The 19,149-nt window shown below is 47.5% G+C and overlaps 1 protein-coding gene across 1 annotated transcript in view; it reads right to left on the bottom strand.

Moving 5' to 3' along the window:
* Positions 1–18,836, bottom strand: part of LOC115333090 — a 30,981-nt gene extending 12,145 nt beyond the window's left edge. Inside the window, exons 1-2 of the mRNA XM_029995639.3 lie at positions 18,762–18,836; positions 10,965–11,121 (exon numbers count right to left, since the gene is read on the bottom strand). Of these exons, the coding sequence (XP_029851499.2) occupies positions 10,965–11,121; positions 18,762–18,836 (232 nt within the window). The remainder of the gene's footprint in view (positions 1–10,964; positions 11,122–18,761) is intronic.
* Between the last annotated feature and the right edge of the window lie 313 nt (positions 18,837–19,149).

Raw genomic sequence — 19,149 nt, forward strand, 5'->3', positions numbered from 1 at the left:
TCCAGGTATGAATTTTACTTCCAACGGAGTATCTTTGGAGAGCCATCTTCATCCGCTGCAGTCTCATCGGGCACTGATGCAACGGTGTCATGAAAGTAGCCTGTGACGGCCTGTGATCGGATTCTACTGTTACGTTTGTTTGACCGAATATGTAATGGTGGAACTTGTTGCAACCATGAACAATGGCCAGCATCTCTTTCTCGATCTGCGCATATTTCCTTTGTGCGGCTGTCAAACATCTCGATGAGTAAGCAATTGTTCTTCCGTCTTGGGTGATAACGGCCTCTACTGCGTAATGGCTTGCGTCGACTGACAGCGTAATGGGCTTTTCTGCAGTGTACTAAGACTATCACTGGTGCCTTTGTCAAAGCGTCTCGCAGGTCTTCCAAACTTCTTTGTTGATCTCCCGTCCATACCCATGCGATCCTTTTCTTCAGCAGTTCTCGTAGTGGTGCCGCACGCTCGGAAAGTCGTGGTATGAAGCTCGACAAGTAGGTGATCATTTCGAGAAATGTTCGAAGTTCCTTGCGATCTTTTGGTTCATTGACCTCCAGTATGGCTTTCATTCTCTCTTGGTCAACAGTCACTCCATCTCCAGTCAGCACTTGTCCAAGGTAGCGGACTTCCGTCCTGGCAAATTGGATCTTCTTTGGGTTAAGTCGTAGATTCACCTCCCGGCAGCGTTGGAGCAAGTGTCGAAGATTCTCGTCATGTTCCTGGCGGGTTTTCCCCACACCAATATGTCGTCCATCATGACTGCTGTTCCGGTGAGTCCATCTAATACTTCGTTCATGACACGCTGAAAAACTTTAGGTGCTGTGCTTATTCCGAAGGGCATTCTCTTAAACCTGTACCTTCCATACGGAGTACCCATGGTGCACAACTTTGAACTCTCTTCATCAAGTTCGATCTGCCAAAATCCTGAGGATGCATCTAGCGCAGAGAACACCTTTGCTCCCACGATTCGAACGGCAATGTCATCCATTGTCGTCATCGGGTAGTGTTCTCTCCTCAGGGCTCGATTCAAGTCAACCGGGTCCATGCAGATGCGCACTTTGTTCTTCTTTCCGACAACTACCATAAAACTAGCTGGCCCATTCTGTCGGTGCTTTTACTTTTGTCAAAACTCCCTGGTTCTCCATTCTTTGAAGTCCGCACTTGACCTGTTCTTGCAGTGCCACAGGCACCTTCCTGGCTGGGCGAACGACGCCTTGTGAACCTGACTTCACCTTCATGTTGTACACAAATCCCTTGACCTTTCCCAGTCTGCGGAAAACGTCTGCGTATGGTCCGGCAGGGTCACAAAGATTTGTACCTGCTGCATTTGTGTCTTCGCGTTCTCTTGACACTGAAGCCAGACGCTTGATCGTTCCAAGTTTTTCACTCAGTTCTCCTCCCAACGTCACCGTTACCTCTTCCTTGACCACAAAGAACTCCTCCTGGACAGTTCTGGCTCCATTCGACACTGTCAGTGTTGTTCTTCCACATGCTTTTCTCTTGTGGCCAAAAAAACGATGACAGTGTGGTGTCGCGCTTCCGGACTTTTTTGTTTGATATTAAACGGAGCAGTCTCTCTGGGATGACTGAACAATTAGCCCCGGTGTCGAGCTTGCAGCGTACCCTATCTTTTTCTATTTTGACTGTCTCGCTCCATTGGTCTTCTTTCTCTATCTTATCTACGGTTAAATTGCACAGCAGATAATCTTCATCGCTGTCGTCCGTATCCTCGCGCTCTACTTGTCGTACTTTGGGATCAAATGTTCGTCCTTTTTTCGACTGGCGTCGCTGACGGCTGTCTGATGTGTGGGTCCCGCTCTTGCAGCATTTTGAAAAGTAGCCTAGCTCGCCACACCTAAGGCACTGTTTTCCAGTAGCTGGGCACGTGCTCGCGCGATGAACGAAGCCACAACAGTGGCACGTGGCTTGGTCCGATCCCCTTTACTGCCAGTGGGTCCTCGTGTCGCTCGTCCTTTCCGTGGATTTCGTTGAACTGTTCTTCAGTTCGTTCCCTTGTTCGGCATATCTCCGGGACCTTGTCAAAGGTAGGATTGTCGTTAATCAGTTTCTGCTGCAACTGTCGGTCTTTAGTTTCGAGTATTATTCGTCTTCTTACCATACGTTCTTCGACGTCGCCGTACTCGCAGTTGCGCACAAGCACCCTCAGTTCCGTCAACCGCTCATCAAATTTTTCAGCTTCTTTTTGGTCTCTTTTCCCAAAGTTGAATTCGTGGTACGTGAGGTTGATCGCTGGCTTTATGTGCGCCGCGAACTTATTCGTCAGGACTTCGAGTTTCTTTCTGTCTTCCTCGTTATTGAATGTGAAGGAAGTGTAAATTCGCCTACCTTCTTCTCCGATGCAGACGAGAAGTGTTGCTGCTTGCACTTTGTCAGGTTGGTCCATTAGGTGCGTTGCTACCGCAAACAGCTCGAATTCTATTAGCCACTTCTTCCATGCGTTCCAGGGTTCGCTTGCGATGTCTAGCGGTTTCGGCGGCGGCAGCAGGCTTGTCATGGTGGTCGCTGTTCGCTCACTTTGGCGTTCTTCGCAATCGCCACCTTCTCAAGACCTACTGTCCAGCGTTGTTTCGTTTCCTTGAACAACTACGAACTAATTTGATTTAAATCGCTGCCACCATGTAGGAAGTAGTAGTAGTATAAAACGTTTATTTGAACCACTTTAAGGGGGAGGGGGAGAGGAATGAGTCAATCGCATCGCGGCCTGGACTCGCGGTATGGGGGAAGGGAATTATATATGTACTTCTATGCCAGCTTCGTGGATATAATCCAGAAGCGTGCGTAGAGTTTGATATTGCTTATTTGGAGGGCCTGGGTTAAAGACCCAGTCCTCCATGGATGTCACCCCGTCCTCTAAGTGCTTCTTCCTTGTTGCCTCAAGGCCTTTGCAGCCCCATAACAGGTGAACTAGGTCGACCGCATGTTGGGGATCCTTGCAGTAGCAGCATGTCGGTGGTGTGCGCGCCTTTTCCCACGCTGCTCTTCTGTTCGGCGTGCAGGCAGTGATGCGAGTTAAGAGCACTCTCGTTCTCCGCTCAAAGCCTCGCGGCAGTGGGTCGGAGATGAGTGGAAGGTGTTCCTTCAGCGCAGTACGGGACGAAAGTTTGATCTGCTGTTTAGCTTCGTCGGGCTCATAGTCGTCTTCGTCTTCGTCATCTTCGGGTGAGGAAGATGCGTAGCCGTGATCATGGAGGTGGCAGGGCGGCTTCTGCGCCTCGCGGAGTGTAGCTATTATCGCGCGAGCTGCAGAGTGGGCCTGCTCATTGCCAGCTATGCCTGCGTGGGCGGGCGCCCAGGACAGTTTTGTACCTTGCAGAGAAAGTTGGAGGGCCATCTTTTTTATGGATTTTGCTCTCTTGCAGGGGTTGTTCCTATTTCTGCACTCGGTGAGCGAGGCTACCGAGTCCGTAAAAACGTGGTGCTCTTTTGGTCTAGTGGTTGTGTCGTTGAGGCCTGTTTCAATCGCATATTGAATCGCTCCGAGTTCGCCACCCTTGACGGAGGTGCTGTTTGGTAATTGTTTGGAAGATATAATTCCTTTTCCTGGTATTGCCACTGCGACCGTAGCATGTTGGTCTGGGTGTGTCGCGAAAGCCGCGTCTGTGTGGGCGGCTAGCTTCTCCGTCGAGCTTTCCCAGGTCTGTATTTATTTGTTATGGCTACTGGCGTGCGATTTCTGACGATCTGGATGTCTCAAGCTCGCGTTCTTCGGGATGGGCTTGCCTTCTACGAGGTCGATGTAGTCTAACCAAGGAGGGTCGTTTTCTGGGAAGTCGGGAAGCGAGAGTTTAAGTGCTTGAATCAGACTGAGAATGGTTCTGCCGGGTCGTGAATGTTGCAGTCGTTCACGGTGGGCGGCAGATCGTACCATTAGTTTCTTGTAAGTTGTTGAGCTGGGCATGTTCCATTAGTGTTCCTATTGGTGTGAATCGAGGTAAGCCGGTAATGACCCGTGCAGCTTGTCTGTTGATGGTTTCCAGTTTTTTCCACTGGCTTTTTGAGACGTTGTAATACGAAGCGCAGTAGCAGACTTTTGATACGATAAGTGCCTTCACCATATGACGTGCAATTCCTTCGTTCGCTCCACCTCTGGAGCTGCATATCCTTCTGATGACATGGATGATTGCCTTACATTGCTGGCTGACCTTGGTCATCCAGGTTCTGCACGAGCCGTCTTCATCGATGTACATTCCGAGTATTCTGATCGAGGTAGATGGTTGGATTCTGTTGCCTGCTAGCGTTAAGTACATCTGACTGGCGATGCCAGCTTTTCTTTGTTTACGGGATGCGACGACCACATAGGTCGTTTTCTCCGGGGATGCAGTGAGGCCGACCCTATTGAGATGGGTTTGCACTTCGTCCAATCCGGCTTGAAGAGTCTGTTGTTGGGTTCGGGTATCGCCTGTCACTGTCCATAGGGAGATATCGTCCGCATATATGGTGAACTTGAGGCTTGGGATCCTCGATAGGCGGTGTGGGATATCGGTCATTGCCATGTTAAACAGTAAAGGCGAGAGTACAGAGCCTTGTGGTACGCCGACCCTGTTGGGTCGTGGGTTGCTCATGTGGTCCCCTATTCTTATCAAATATGTCCGATCCTTAAGAAAAGCTTTAATAAAGTTAAGCGTCCTGCCCTGTATCCCTAAGCGTTCCGCCTCCTGAATGACAGCCCAGTGGGGGACGGAGTCGAAAGCCTTTCTAACATCAATGGCGACGATTGAGCGGATGGTATTGCCCCTTGGCGCACTTTTCTTGGTGATGTCGTGTGACATCAAGAGGAGGCTTTCCTGTGTGCTTAAACAGGGTCGGAATCCAGTCTGGGCTGAATGAAAAGCGCCGGATCTCTCAAGTGTCCAGTTAAGTCGATCTAGAACCATTTGCTCCATGAGCATGCATACGCATGAAGTGAGTGATATCGGTCTGAAGTTTATAAGCGTGTCCTTGTCCTTGCCAGGTTTGGGGATTGGGACGACGGTCGAATGCTTCCATACTGATGGCAACTGTCCTTGTTCCCATACCGCGTTAATTCCTTCGATAAGCTGGTGTTTAGCGTCTTGTGGGAGGTTCCGCAGCATGGGAATGGTAATTTTGTCCGGGCCCGGAGCGCTGTATGCCTTCCCGTTGTGGAGTGCCGTTTCCAATTCACCCAGGGTAAAGGGTTGGTCCATTGGATCCGCTGAGTTAGCCAGCACTGGAGTATACGGGTTCGGTATTGAGTTTGTTGTCGTAGCAATGGGCTGCGGGAAGAATTGGTCTCCGGCCGCATCTGCGAGGTCTTCTACCGAAGTGTCAGTTTTTAGCGCCAGGGTTAGAGGGGCCTTCTGTTCCCTCTTTTGTCCCAGCATGGATCTGCTGGCTGCCCACAGTTTCTTTACTGAAGTTTTCTCCGACAAGGACGCACTGTAATCCAGCCATCGTTTCCTGTCCAAATATATCGCGTGTTTGCGTGCCGCGATGGTGTGTCTGGTGACCTCTCTGAGTGCCGCTGGTGTCTTTGGGCCCCTCCTATATCGCTGCAGCGCTCAGAGTCTCCTAGCCCAGAGATTTAAAAGGTGAATATCCGGGGTAGGTGCATCGGCAGGTATGTTGGATCTGGTTGTAGCCGCTTTCAATGCATCGAGCATTGCTATCGCAAAGTATTCCTCTTGGTTGTTTTCCAGGTGTCTTCTATGAAGGTCCCAATTGACTGTATGAGCAAAATGCCGGTTCTTTTCGGACTTCTTGGAGTTCACCTGGATCTTTATTGGGAGTTGGTCACTCCCCCACGTGTCGATGTTTACATTCCAGGAGAGGTTTTCAGTCTTTCCGTATATCCATGTAAGATCTGGACTGGTATGCTGTTGTCTGCTCGTCAAGCCGAGTCTCGTTGTTGAGCCCGGCGTGTTTAGTAGTGTGTACTTGAACCGTGTCATGTCCTCCAGGAGTTTCTGGCCGTTTATGGTGTCTACTTTGTAGCCCAAGCTGGTATGTGGCAAGTTGAAGTCTCCTCCTATAATCTTTCGTTCTTTTGGGTAAAGGATGTGTAGTTGTTCTATCCACCCGTTGTCTCTTGGCGATTTGCTGCTAACCCCTGGCCTGTAGTATACAGATGCGATGATTACGGGTGTTCCTTGATGCGTTGCACGGACTGCGACGACTTCTTGTCTGTCTGTGCACCATCGCATCAAGTCAATTTGATGTTGTGGCCAGTCCGATCGCAAATACACCATGGCTTGCCCCTTGGGCACGTCTTGGTTGGGCTTGCGGCCTGATGGGATCGACGGGCTGGAGTATGAAGTGTAACTTGTTAGGTTGATGGAGGTTGTCCTTACTTCTTGTAATAGAATTGCATCTGGACGTTTTGATGGTCTGTTCAAGTGTCTTGCGTTGAGTCCTGCGGCCCGTAGCCCCAGTCCTCTGCAGTTCCATTGAACAATGCTAATCCATATTTTTATCGACACAGTTTGAAAGCGATAACAGTGAGCTGTTGGCTTAGCGCTGAGAGTTGTTTTTCCAGCCTTGTAAACCGGACTTCGTAGCTGTCTCTCTCAAAAGTGGGGGTACCTCGGACTAAATCAGCGTAAGTCCTTTCGTGCATCGGTGGGTGTTGGATCGGATTAAATGGAGGTGGCGGCGGCGGCGGTGGTGGTGGTGCCCCCTTCTTCCTCCTGGACTCTTGATTGCGTTTCGCGTGCTTCCTTGCCCTTTCCCTCAGTAGCTTCCCGATCTCTGTCTCCTTCGGGCAGACATTGCTTGTCGCCAAGTGTCCATTTTTTTTTTTTTTTTTTACAGATCTGGCAGTACGGGGTCGAATTTGGGCACGGGTTGGTGTTACCTTGGTCATATTGCGCTTCCTCGTGGTGTTTGCCGCACAGAGAGCAGACCGTCTCTTTGTGGCACATGTCTTGCTTGTGACCCGCGCCGTGGCTGTTTGTGCATGTCACCGCCTTGGCTCTATATGGGTACACTGGGGTGATGCAAAGCGCGTATCTAACGAACCTTGGCAATCGATTACCCTCGAACGTTATCATCGCAGTGCGTCCTTTCCTTCCCAGAAGTCGGGCCGTGACGATGTCGTGGGTGTCACATTGGAGCCTGTCCCGGAGAGAGGTGTTGTCCTCACCCTCGTCTACTTCATATATGACCCCTCGAATTTGGTTATCCTGCAGTGTTTTGTAGGAAGCAATACGCACCAGCCAGCATGGAAATTCGAACGAATGATCTTTTATGTTGCGCGCTCCGCGCTCGTGCTCAAACCGCGGCACCGCTGACCGAAGAAGCTCTCACCGACTGTAATTATTACGACTGCCTGTCATTTAACAAAAAATACAAAAGAAACGATAGGCAGTTTTCCGCAATACATTTAAATACAAGAAGTGTAAAAAATAAGGTAGACAATCTTGAAATCCTCTTACACTCTTTAAATATAGAATTCGATGCAATCGCACTCACAGAAACTTGGTTAAAAAACGAGAATTTGCCACCACTTCTGCGTGGTTATAGATGTGAAAATATGTGCAGAGTTAAGAAAAGGGGGGCGGTATATCCATTTATGTAAAAGATAACCTACAATATCAGATTATAGAAGATTTAACAAAAATAAATGATGATGTAGAATGTTTGATTGTTAAGTTCCCACATACTGTAGTCGCAGCTGTGTATAGGCCGCCAAACGGCAACGTGCTTGCATTTATGTCATTCATTGAAAACTTATTTTGTGCTCTGGGGCCTAACCTACCATTTATGATTCTTGGTGATATGAATATAGACTCTGCTTTGGATGACGGATATGCAAGAGAATTCAGAGATCTTATTCAACAATACGCCTGTAACGACGCCATAACGTTGCCTACTAGGGTTACCTCAGCCACTGCGACATCACTTGACGCTTGTCTAACAAACATAGAATGTAACCAGATCTCAGCTGGCGTTATCTTGCACGACATAAGCGACCATTTACCTATCTTTTGCATTGCAACTCTCTCAACCGCGAAAAGTAACCTAAATAAAGAAAAACGTTATCACCGCAAAATAAACGAAAACACGCTAAGAAATTTTGGTTACCTAATAGATAAAAAAAAACTGGGAAGACGTTTATAATGAACATGATCCGACAAAATCCTATAATTACTTCCTGTCTAAATTCGAACGCTGTTATTATATAGCATTTCCTCTATGTGAAAGTAAAACAAAGCCTAAAAAGATTAGAAAACCGTGGATAACAAATGATTTATATAAAAGAATAAAAATAAAAGACCGCAAGTATACCATGCCTTCATACATCCTCGGGATCTAAGTTTACTGTTTGAGTTTAAAAAATTTAGAAACAAGTTGAACTCTGACCTAAAGCAAAAAAAATGTGAGTATTATCAAAATAAATTTCAGCATATTCACAATGACCATCGAAAAGTTTGAAATACAGTAAACGATCTAACAAACAAAAAGCAAAAACGCTATAGTGTCACGGAATTGATAATCGATAATGTAAGTGTGGCAGGGAAAGAGCTCGCAGACGCAATGAATTCTCATTTTATCAATATTGGCGCGTGCGTGGCTAAAAATACAACTAATGATGACTGTGCAAGATAAAAAAATCAGCAAAATTCGATTATGCTTGCTCCAACGACTTATGAAGAAATTTACAAAATAATGAATAATTTAGATAACAATGTGGCTGCAGGTGAGGATGGAATTAAAGCCTTACCAATTAAATGCACCGCTTGCATAATAAGTCGAGTATTATCGAATCTAATAAATAAGATGCTAGAGACTGGTGAGTTCCCTGATGAGCTAAAAGTTGCAAAAGTAATTCCAGTGTATAAGGGCGGAGGAGAAACTGAAGTTAATAATTACAGGCCGATATCTGTTTTCTCTGTATTTTCAAAGATATTTGAACGAGTTATCAATGAGAGGCTAAATATTTTTTTTCAAAAATTTCAAATTATTTCTAAGTTCCAGCATGGATTCCAGAAAAGCAAGTCTGCCGAATCAGCCCTGATTGAAATAAAAGATAAAATAGTTGAGAAGATTGAGAGAAAACTTGTCACTCTAGGTTTATTTTTAGACCTAAAGAAAGCTTTTGACACCGTACAACACGATATCTTACTTAAATAACTTGAAATGTGCGGAGTACGTGGAGTGGCGTTAAAATTAGTTAAAACATATCTCACAAATCGGTACCAATACGTGTGCGTAAATGATATGATATCTAGTAAAATGAAAATATGTTATGGGGTTCCTCAGGGCTCTATTTTGGGGCTGACGCTATTTCTAGTGTATATAAATGATATAACGGATATACCAGGTGGCCCCGAGATGACAATGTATGCAGATGACACAAATGTGTTTTTTCCAGGTTTAACAAAAAAGAGTGTAGAAAAATTAGCCAATGAATATCTTACAAAACTATCGAAATGGTTACAAATAAATAGCTTAAGCCTCAATACCAATAAAACTAAGTATCTGATTTTTAAGCCAACCGGCGACCGAGATGACAGCATTATAAACATCAAATTTGAAGGCACGGTACTTGAGCAGGTGGTCGAACAAAAATTTCTAGGTGTTTGGTTCACTGAGGACCTTTCTTGGAATACGCACGTCAGCAAACTAAAAGCCGACTTGTCCCGAGTTACAGGCATGATTTATAAAATTCAAAATCTAATTCCTGCCTGGCTTAAACTAACGTTATATTACTCCTTATTTTATTCTAGGATCAGTTACGGCATCATGGTGTTGGGTACAACAACAGCTACAAACTACAATAAACTATTCATTTTACAAAAAAAGATACTACGGATATTTGAAAATTATAAAGACGACATAAGGATTTTAAGAACGCAGCCACTCTTTATCAAGTATAATATTCTTAAGGCAAATCAAATTTATTATTTCAAACTGTTGCAATTGATACATAGAAATAAACTCCACTCGACGCCCATTACCAGTTCTAATCCATACTTATTACGAAACCCAATTCGAAAAACACCATACGTGAGAACAAACTATGGTCGACAAGCCTCACATTTTCAGATCACTAAAATGCTTAATAGAACGGATATCACCATAAACTTTGACCAGCCGTTTGGTAGTTTCAAGCATTTTTGCAGAAAAATTCTAGTGGCAAGTGACGTAGCATTTTCTTTGGTATATTTCTTTTTCTTTTTTTTTTCTGGGTGTAACGTTGTGGACTTTTTTTTCTGTAGTTCAAATCTGCATTGCAGTATCTGTTTGACCTTTTGAATATTGTGTTATTTGCCCATCTACAGAGTGTGCAGATGTTTTTGTTTTTATCTTCAAAGAATTGTTTGACCTGTCTTTGTGAACGCTTCATTTCGTGTTTATTAATGATATCATCAATTATGTTATCTGTGCAAAGCGTTGTTTTATCTCGTTACAGCGGTTATTTTTTATTTATTTATTTTTTTGTTTGATTGTAACTTTTGTTGCTCCCTGTTGAACTGTACGATGGGGGGGGGGGGGGGGGGGCAGAGGCTATGTTAGGCATTGTGCCTTTATCTCTGCCCCCTCTGCGGAAACAACTCCGCAAAACAAATAAAGAAAAAAAAAAAAAAAGACGTGGCGCCATCTATCGCTGGTTACTACAGCGCCTTTCGCGGCAAACACTCTCAGTGTTTCATGCTGAACATGCTTTACTTGCGGTATACTTGCCTTGCTAGCTACCGCAAGAAATTAAATAAGAGCTAGATTACGCGAAAATAAACAAATTTGAAACCATATTTTGAAAAAAAAAAGGATCTAATTTAGCTGTTTGTGGTTAGGAGAAATGTTTTGTAACTATTTATCTCCAAAAGTTGTTAAATATCTAGCTACAAAATAGCTAAATTAGCAATATGGTTGAACCGTTATTAATCCCTCTACAGCGTTTCGTTGTACGTTGCGGCGTATTTGGTGTGAAACGACAAAAGTAAAGTTTGCTGATGGCCCGGTAAAGTAGAGAACGTGCAGTGTACCTTCCGTGAACATGTTCTCAAGGTACTTCCAGAACTGTTCATTCCAAAGACTCAGCAGGGACAACTTGGTTCGGCCAGCGGGGGTCGGTCTGATGATGTTCACGACGGTAGACAAACCGGACAACAGGAACAGTGCCATCAGGAATGCCATCCAAACCTGCGACGAGGCACCAGATCAAATCATGTCAGTTTCCATCCGGCGACGTTAAAGAAACAGGGGCTGCGGAAGAATAGGCTTCCCCTGGGCAGCGTGACATGTCCACAGTCTCCCTTTCAGCATTATAGCTAAATAGCATCGGGGTGTATAGACCTCTGCAAAAAGAGCGCTGTAGCCGCCGCTATTTTGCGAATCGAGTGACCCCTATCAGCCAGAAATTTCTGGCACCCGCCTGAGCTGCGGAAACCCGGTCAGCGCGACTCCCCACCTGCATTTTGCATTCGGAGTTCGTCGGCTTTTCTTGGAAGTTTTTACTTTATTCGCCTCTTTAGGATGCTTACCCTTTGTATGTTGTCTTCCACTGTGAGAACCAGGGAATACCAGGGCTCGTAGCCTGCTCGGCCTTCGCAGGAAACGAACGAAGAGAGCGAACGTCAAGCAGCCTACGACGCAGGCAGTTCGACGTTCTTGGAGGATAATTTCCGTTGAGATAATCTCCAAAAAGCCTTCCCAGCTGTGTTCCGGGTCTTCGCGAAAAATAGCTGACAGGGTCGGGTCCGGGGTGTGGGGACAAAATAGACGCGTTCATTCATTTGCTTTGAAGCTGTGAAAAAAAGCTGCTCTCTTCCACATGTTCCCCAAAACACGCCGGATTCCGTCCGATTGTCGTGAAGTGACCATCCTCGACACTGTACATTGGATATGCTGTGTTATTTGAGACCTTTCTCAAATCCTGTTCGGATAACGCGGCACCGTGGGGTACGTACAATATGTGTTGTTCGATTGATCAGACTCATTAAATTTCATGTTTTGGGCGGGGAATATCTATGCTGTTCGGATATCCTGTGTGGTCAAATATTTTAACCTATACAGATTGACACGGCTGAGTGTACGGTGCCGTAAAACGATGAACATAAAGTGAAACAAACATTCCAGTTGCATTTGTTCTGTCGCGCACTGAGTCCAGACTTGTACCGTACGCATTACAAGTAATCAAATTGCTTGTAATCGATTACTTTTTGTAGTAATTTTGTAATCAGTTGATTACTTTTATTAGGCAGTAATCAGAAGAGTAATCTGATTACTTTTTGAAGTAATAAAATTACTTGTAACCGTTACAATTTGTCCACGGGACCCACCCCCCTTCCGGCACACGCCTTTTTTTATAAAATGACAAAAATAAAATTTGCTTTTTTTTTTTTCGAACGGAAAAAAGAAAGATTTCAGCGGACCTGTAGGAAACGAGGTCAACCTCTTTCTATGTACAGTTTCTGTGGAATGTCAGTTTTTTTGTGTTTTTTTTTTTTCGAGCTGGGACTGGGAGTGGGAAGCCCCAGGGAAGCCACAGTGCGTGACAAAGGCCATTCAGGGCGAAGTTTGAAGCAGAATGTAGCTTTGTGAGTCCTTCGTTCAAACTAGCCCCCTCACGCACACACACAGAAATAAAAAAAAATTTAAAAATCCTGCTTAGGATACCTACTCGCAACCCGTAGGAGAACCAGAACCGAAGAATGCCTAAAGCGGATGCAAAATATAACAAAGGCAGTTGAAATATTTCCCCATTTCCCCTACGTGGTCTTTGTGACAAGCAATGTTTCGAGTTGAGAAGTGGTCGGGGCAATCTCTTCCGCTAATGGATACTACACATGATCCGTTTCAAATCCTGGAGCCGCTGCTCTTTTGTGTAACATGCGAGCTCATCCACATGTGAATAATAAAATGAGCGACGCAAACTTTGAGCGACAACCCTTGCTCAAGCTTAACAAGTTCTAGAACCCCCTCCGCTCCCCCCCCCCCCCCCCCCCCCCCACACACACACACTGGCGAACGCCCAAATCATTAAACGTCTTCAAACGAATTCTATGCTTGTGTCCGCATTGTGAAGGTGCAACGACCACGAAGAGGGAGCTAGTTTTTCTTCTTCAATACTTGTGCAAATGTGAAATATAGGTTGGAAGTAGTTCATTGTTATGAGCGCTAAAGATGTGTCTTCACACAATAAAGTGATCAGAAAAGTAACGATTACTTCTTTAAGTAATGTCCAATTACTTTTGCCGTCGAGTAATCAAATAATCTAATCGAATACTTTTTAGCCAAGAGTAATAGTAATTGTAATCGATTACTTTTTTTAGTAACGTGTACAAGACTGGCACTAACTCACCAAAACAGCTTTCATTTCTTTGTTTTTCACAGAAATAGAGCACTGCTTGCTTAAAGACCTCTATAAATTATGTTCGCCACAGAACACAAAACAAAAAAAGAAAACGCGGCAATTCAGCCGCTACCAGCGTCCGGAATCGCGCCCACGCAGGCAGCCACGGCCCACTGACGAGAAACTCCACAGCTCAGCGCAGTCGGGCAACACTGACGTACACTCTCAAAACCAGAGACGCGCGCTGTAAATCGCTTCGGTTAACACTGCCGGTGGAAAGGTCCATAGAATCACGAACATAGATATAGCACAAAACAAGTAGCTTAGAAATTGACTTTAAAAATAAAAGGTTTCCACGATTTTCTACATTATGCGAGAATCACTGTATTCGCAGGTGTACAGATCAACGCCGGTGTTCGACGTCCCAACACCACACCCTGCGTGAGGAGCAGACGACACTCTTGTTCGCTTTTGTCGGAAGGTGACTGGGGTTAAAGGCGCAGACGTCTAGCCTTGGTGTCTACCCACTATTCCTTCCAATCAGAGCTTGCAGCTAGGACGTCAACGCACGCTCTCGTGTCCTCCTCTCCCTCAGTTTCCGCTGTATAGTCTGTGACAAGTGAGGACCCCAGGAGATGCTTTGCCAGCAGCACTTGCTCGTTACCTGCCTCTGGGCTTTGGATGCGCGCAATGGGAACGTGGACAGGCACCGGGTCGACGTTTAGGGCAAAGTCCCCTCTGCCCATTTGGGAGCACGCGAGTTGTAGGAAACATGTACCAGTTTGGCCAACAGTTAAACAAACTCCCAAGGGGGAGGGGCCAAACCCGATCCGACCAATCACATCACAGGAGGGCGGGGCCAAACTCAATCCAACCATTCACAGCGCAGTAGGGCGGGGCCCTTTCACTCTCTCCCATCCCAGTAACCAATGCCAGGCAGTGGGCATCGATGGCCACTGCCTGTGACCATCATTAGCCAGTGACCAATTGGAGCTCAGCGAGGTCCCGCCCTCGAGTCACGTGCTCGGTGTAGGTGTGAAGTCACGTGACCGTCGCGTGTCAGGCGCGTGCCACTTACCATGACCTCAGACCGCAAACCTCAAACCGCAAGCTTGTGGTTGACCAGGTGTTCACAGCTGCGGTCATCATCTGATAACAACCACCTCGGACCTCAAACCACAGACCAAGTGTTGACAGCTGCGGTCATCACCTGATAACAACCACGTGATGTCACAGGGTCCGAGCTTCGTTCGACAGAGGGCGCTTCGTTCGACAGAGCACGTCACTCGAGGGCGGGACCTCGCTGAGCTCCGATTGGTCACTGGCTAATGCCCTGTGGGCGGGGCCATCGATGCCCACTCCTGGCATTGGTCACTGGGATGGGAGAGAGGGAAAGGGCCCCGCCCTACTGCGCTGTGATTGGTTGGATTGGGTTTGGCCCCGCCCTCCTGCGCTGTGATTGGTCGGATCGGGTTTGGCCCCGCCCTCCTGGGGTTTGAGTGACAGCTGTGCAAACTTGTTCATGTTTTCTACTACTCACGCGGCCTTAAAGGGGCCCTGCAATCATAATTAAGCGTCTACCTTTTTTGCGGTTTCCACGTTTCTTGGGGTTCGGGCAAGCCAGCAGGCACGAAGAGAGTAAAGGCCCGACCACACTAGCGTGAACGGCGCCGCCGGGCGGCGCCGCCGGGCGGCACCGCCGTCCGGCGTCTCAACGCGAGGAGTCCACATTGGCCTCCGTTTTGCAGGCGTCACGTGACAGCACTGGTTCCCGCGATCGCGCCTCCCGTCGGATTTCCCGCTCTTTCGTCGTCTGCTCTTCGTTACATTCTTCCGTTTCGCACTCGCTGCCACACATGGTAGGAATCCATAATGACCTGGTGATCAGCGTGAATGTGATTATCCTAGCCTGTTCGTTGATCTTGCGACGTCGCCGCGCTCTGAAGGGAAGGAGGCGCAGGTTTTGGGTCCGGCCGGGTTGGTTCTACCGAAACACCGCGGGACAGGACAGGTCTGGCGCGCCGCCGGGGCTTTGCTGCCCCGGCGGCGCGCCAGAGATGAAGGCTACTTTCAAAAGTGTCACAAAATCAACACGACATCTGTCACAACACAGACGACATGCAACAAGTGCCACGGAGAAACTCACTTGTAATTCCGAATTCCTCTCCTATCATTTCCCAGCGGTTGTTCTTAGCGTCCTTATCTAGGTAGTCTGGCTGCGTCTTGTCATATAAAAAGGGAAACAGTCGCACAGTTTCAAGGAACCGCTCCGTTGGGGAAGGCATCGGGGGAAAATAGGAAGAGCAGACGACGCGAAACACGTCCTTCGGAACGTGAAAGACGAGCCGAGGACCGGCTTGAGCGTTGCCATGGCATCGCGACGTCACTATCTACGCCACTTCCCATTGGCTCCTCTCTTCTGCGGCGTGCGGCGCCCGGCTTTGAACCCCGCACGGAGCGGTTGACTCTGCGGCGCCGTACGTCGCGCCGTGAAGCCGAAAACTGGTTTGGGTCGGCAAACGGCAGCGCCGACCGCCGCGCCGCAGGCCTCCGCGACGCCAATGTGGTCGTGCCTTAACTAAATATCAGTGCGTCATATTTTAACCGGACAACGCAAAAACCTCCTCCACCTACGGGGGCGACCCGCGGCGCCGAATGCGCGCGACATGTGACGCTTTAGGTCCTGGCCACTGATCTCTATTGTATAGTTGGCTGGATCGCGGACCGCGGCCTCGGCAGCTGGGGCCGAGTGTCGCCACCGGCGGCCATTGATTGACACCAGCCAATGCATGGGACTCTATGGGAAGAACGAGAAAAAGTGCCGTTTCCTCTGTTTCTAACCTGTTGTCGGCACTGAAACATTTTGGATGCTTTTCGATAAGCCCGTCAAATAGCTTGCGTACAAACATTAAAACTAACAGCCCTCGCAGTTCTTATAAATAAATATTTTGTGGTCCAGAGTGACTCCGCTATAGTGCAGCTCAATGAGACGAGAGTTAGCGCGGAGTCGGTGGCGTTTTCGTTGAGTTGGGTTTAGCAGACGACAAGCTCGAAGGCTTTGCTACGCGGAATTCGCTCTCTCCCGGAAAGCCGCTGTCGAGACGGAACTTCTTTGTTATTCATCATCGTTTGGGCTTCCCCGAGGACTGTCTCATTGACGGCAAGTTCCTTTGTTTACTCCACTACGAGAGCAAGCTTGCCAGCTCAGCTGTAGGTGCTCCGGTACGTTTGATTTTTTTAATCGGCGTTCGAACGTTTGACAAATACCGATTTGATCTCCAAACACCCGACATAAGGATCGCAGCACACCATAAAATACTCGCCTCCGAGCACAGCGTACATGCTCCAGTATTCTTAATTATGCGCGTTTCTCCCATAGACTTGCGTGTATTGCATGGAGTCAAGCAATGGCTGCCAGTGCCGACACCGACGGGCTCTCGATCCGCGTTCCAGCCTACTACAACAGAGATCAGTGGTCCCGGCCTTTCTACTGGTCAGAGCCGCTAAAAGCTTCTTTTCAGTCGAAATACAAAATATAAGTGGTACGAGCCGTTTCAATTATTTATAAAAGCAGTTCTTGTTCAGTATTTCAGACCAGAAAAGAAACAAATGCAGTTTGTAAAGTACGGAAACAAGAAATGACCCGTCGACATACCCGCCACCAAGCGGTGGAAAAGGCGGCGCATACTAGAAAGGGGTAGTGGGATCAGACGCCGACGAGCGGCGAGCATAGAAAGGACCCGGATGTACTCGGCAGCGCTGCAGTCGAGGATCTGACCGGTTCCGAGCGTTCCGATGGCCTTCGGCGAGCAGCTTTGGCTTGCGGTTTGGCCCTTTGGTGGTATGGCAGTGCGAAGTGGCTCCCGTTCTGAACTGATCTTTACCCCGTGTTTGCTGTCGTTTGTGGCCAATGAAGTGGTATGCCGAATTAGTGTTCAATCGCGCAGAAAATGCAATGCGAGCCGCCCTGGCTTCCCGCTTCATACAGCCTATCCAGAACATGCTTTAGTGGCGCCCTCTCGAGCCGTCGACACGGAGTGCAGTAGCCGTGAGCGCTCGCTGAGCTCACTACCCCTCCTCTAGTTCGCGGCCGCTCAAGCAACCAAGGACGTCATGAAGGAGGTTATTTTTTGCTTGTTTTGTAATTTTAATTTTCCTATAACTTTTAAAGTAAAGCGAAATTCGAGAAAAGAAAAGTTTCATTAACTTACTACGTTCAGTGCGCTCAGGTTCGGAGCAAATTAAAAACCAGTAAAAAAGTCCTTGCAGGGCCCCTTTAATGTTCATCGTTCAGATGGCCATGGTGACCGCTCAAGAAAGGCCGGGCATCTCATTATTACCCCGCAGCCAATCAGAGTGCGGAACCAGTCATGAACGCCCAAGGACCAGTCGCAAGGCGGTAGCCACGCATCAGATTTCTTAATAAGCTCTCAGTGAGTGTATGGAATGAAGGACAATTACTCGCTTAAAATAAATAATTAGTAATTTACGTCTCTTAAAGGGACAATGAAGACGATTTTATTTAATTTTTTAAAATGGTGTTTTTATGCTTCCTGTGAACATATCAAGCTGTCCAATTTTTTGTAGCCATTTGTGATGCGTATTTCTGTGCCTACGGAAGAAGTAAAGAAACCGAAACTGAAGAATCTCCGTTCTCGTTTCTGGGCCTCCAAAAACGGAGGTGACGTAGGGAGTGACGTCAAGTGTGAATAGTCGGTATTGGTAGTATTTAGGAGATCGAGATTCTGGTTACCGCGGTGGGTTATAGCAGCGCGGTGGCGCGGTAGTTTCGTTGACGCTGTCAACATGGACGGCAATGCCGCTTTCGCGAGCGAGTTCGAGCTTCCGCTCAGTAACCCAACACAAACGGAACGGGAGTACGTGTGTGGCGACCTCGGCCGTCACCTGAGGGAGACCGCCCAGCCGGTAACGAGCGACCCGCATGCCGAAGTACCCATAGTTGCTCGTTGGCCGTTTCGCGTCCAGCGTAGCAAAGAAAAAAACAATTGTGCTGCTTTATTTACGGGTTAGTAATCCTTTCCGGTCCGATTTATACTTTTCATGGTTATTCAAGCGGAAATTACAATAGTATTCCTAAAAACCGAGAACCAAAACGTGACCGAGGGTGCGTCTCTTGTTTCGACCAATCGCTGAGGCGTCTCTTGTGACGTCGCGCTCCTTGCCCCCGCATCAGTCACGTGAGCTCCGCTTCTCCTGGCTTCTCCCGCAACTCTCGGGGCGTCGCTCCAGTCGATCCCGGTACGATTATTACCGCGACTGTTTAATTGATTTGCGCGGCACACAAGCGCCGGTTTTGGCTGAAATTTGGGCAACGTGGCCTGAGACGTGCCTGGAACCCAGTTCAATCGCCAAAAAGATGTCCGAAATTGCCTTCATTGTCCCTTTAAAGAGGAAAATGTCCATGAACACTACAACGCGGTACTTCTTATGAATGCGTATGTTGGGCGTTTTTGTTCCGTCGCTTCACCTGCCAGTCGAACGTCATGATGTAGCCGAATATGTTGGTGCTCTGCACGGAGAGTCGACCGCCCAGGATGCGCATCTCATCAGAAACGATGAGAACCGACGGTAGCGCCACCTCGAGTCTCTCGAACGTCGGCATGAAGCAGGTTAATGCCAAATCGGATTCCTAAAACAAAAACAAAAAAAGAAGAAAAAGTTTGTTTGAGAGTCAGGGAACCCGATGAATGGATGTATGTCCAAGCACGCAGCGCACTGGCCACAACTTTTCAAAATACATCCACCCCACCCGAGCGAATTAAAGGCGGATTCGCCTATTTGCATTTGGGTGTGATCGACCGTGTTGCAACCCCTCGCCATCACTCACGGCGAAAGAACACACTCGCACGCTGACG

The sequence above is a fragment of the Ixodes scapularis genome, unplaced genomic scaffold, assembly GCF_016920785.2.
Source record: "Ixodes scapularis isolate PalLabHiFi unplaced genomic scaffold, ASM1692078v2 PGA_scaffold4__175_contigs__length_147842914, whole genome shotgun sequence".
Lineage (NCBI taxonomy): Eukaryota > Metazoa > Arthropoda > Arachnida > Ixodida > Ixodidae > Ixodes > Ixodes scapularis.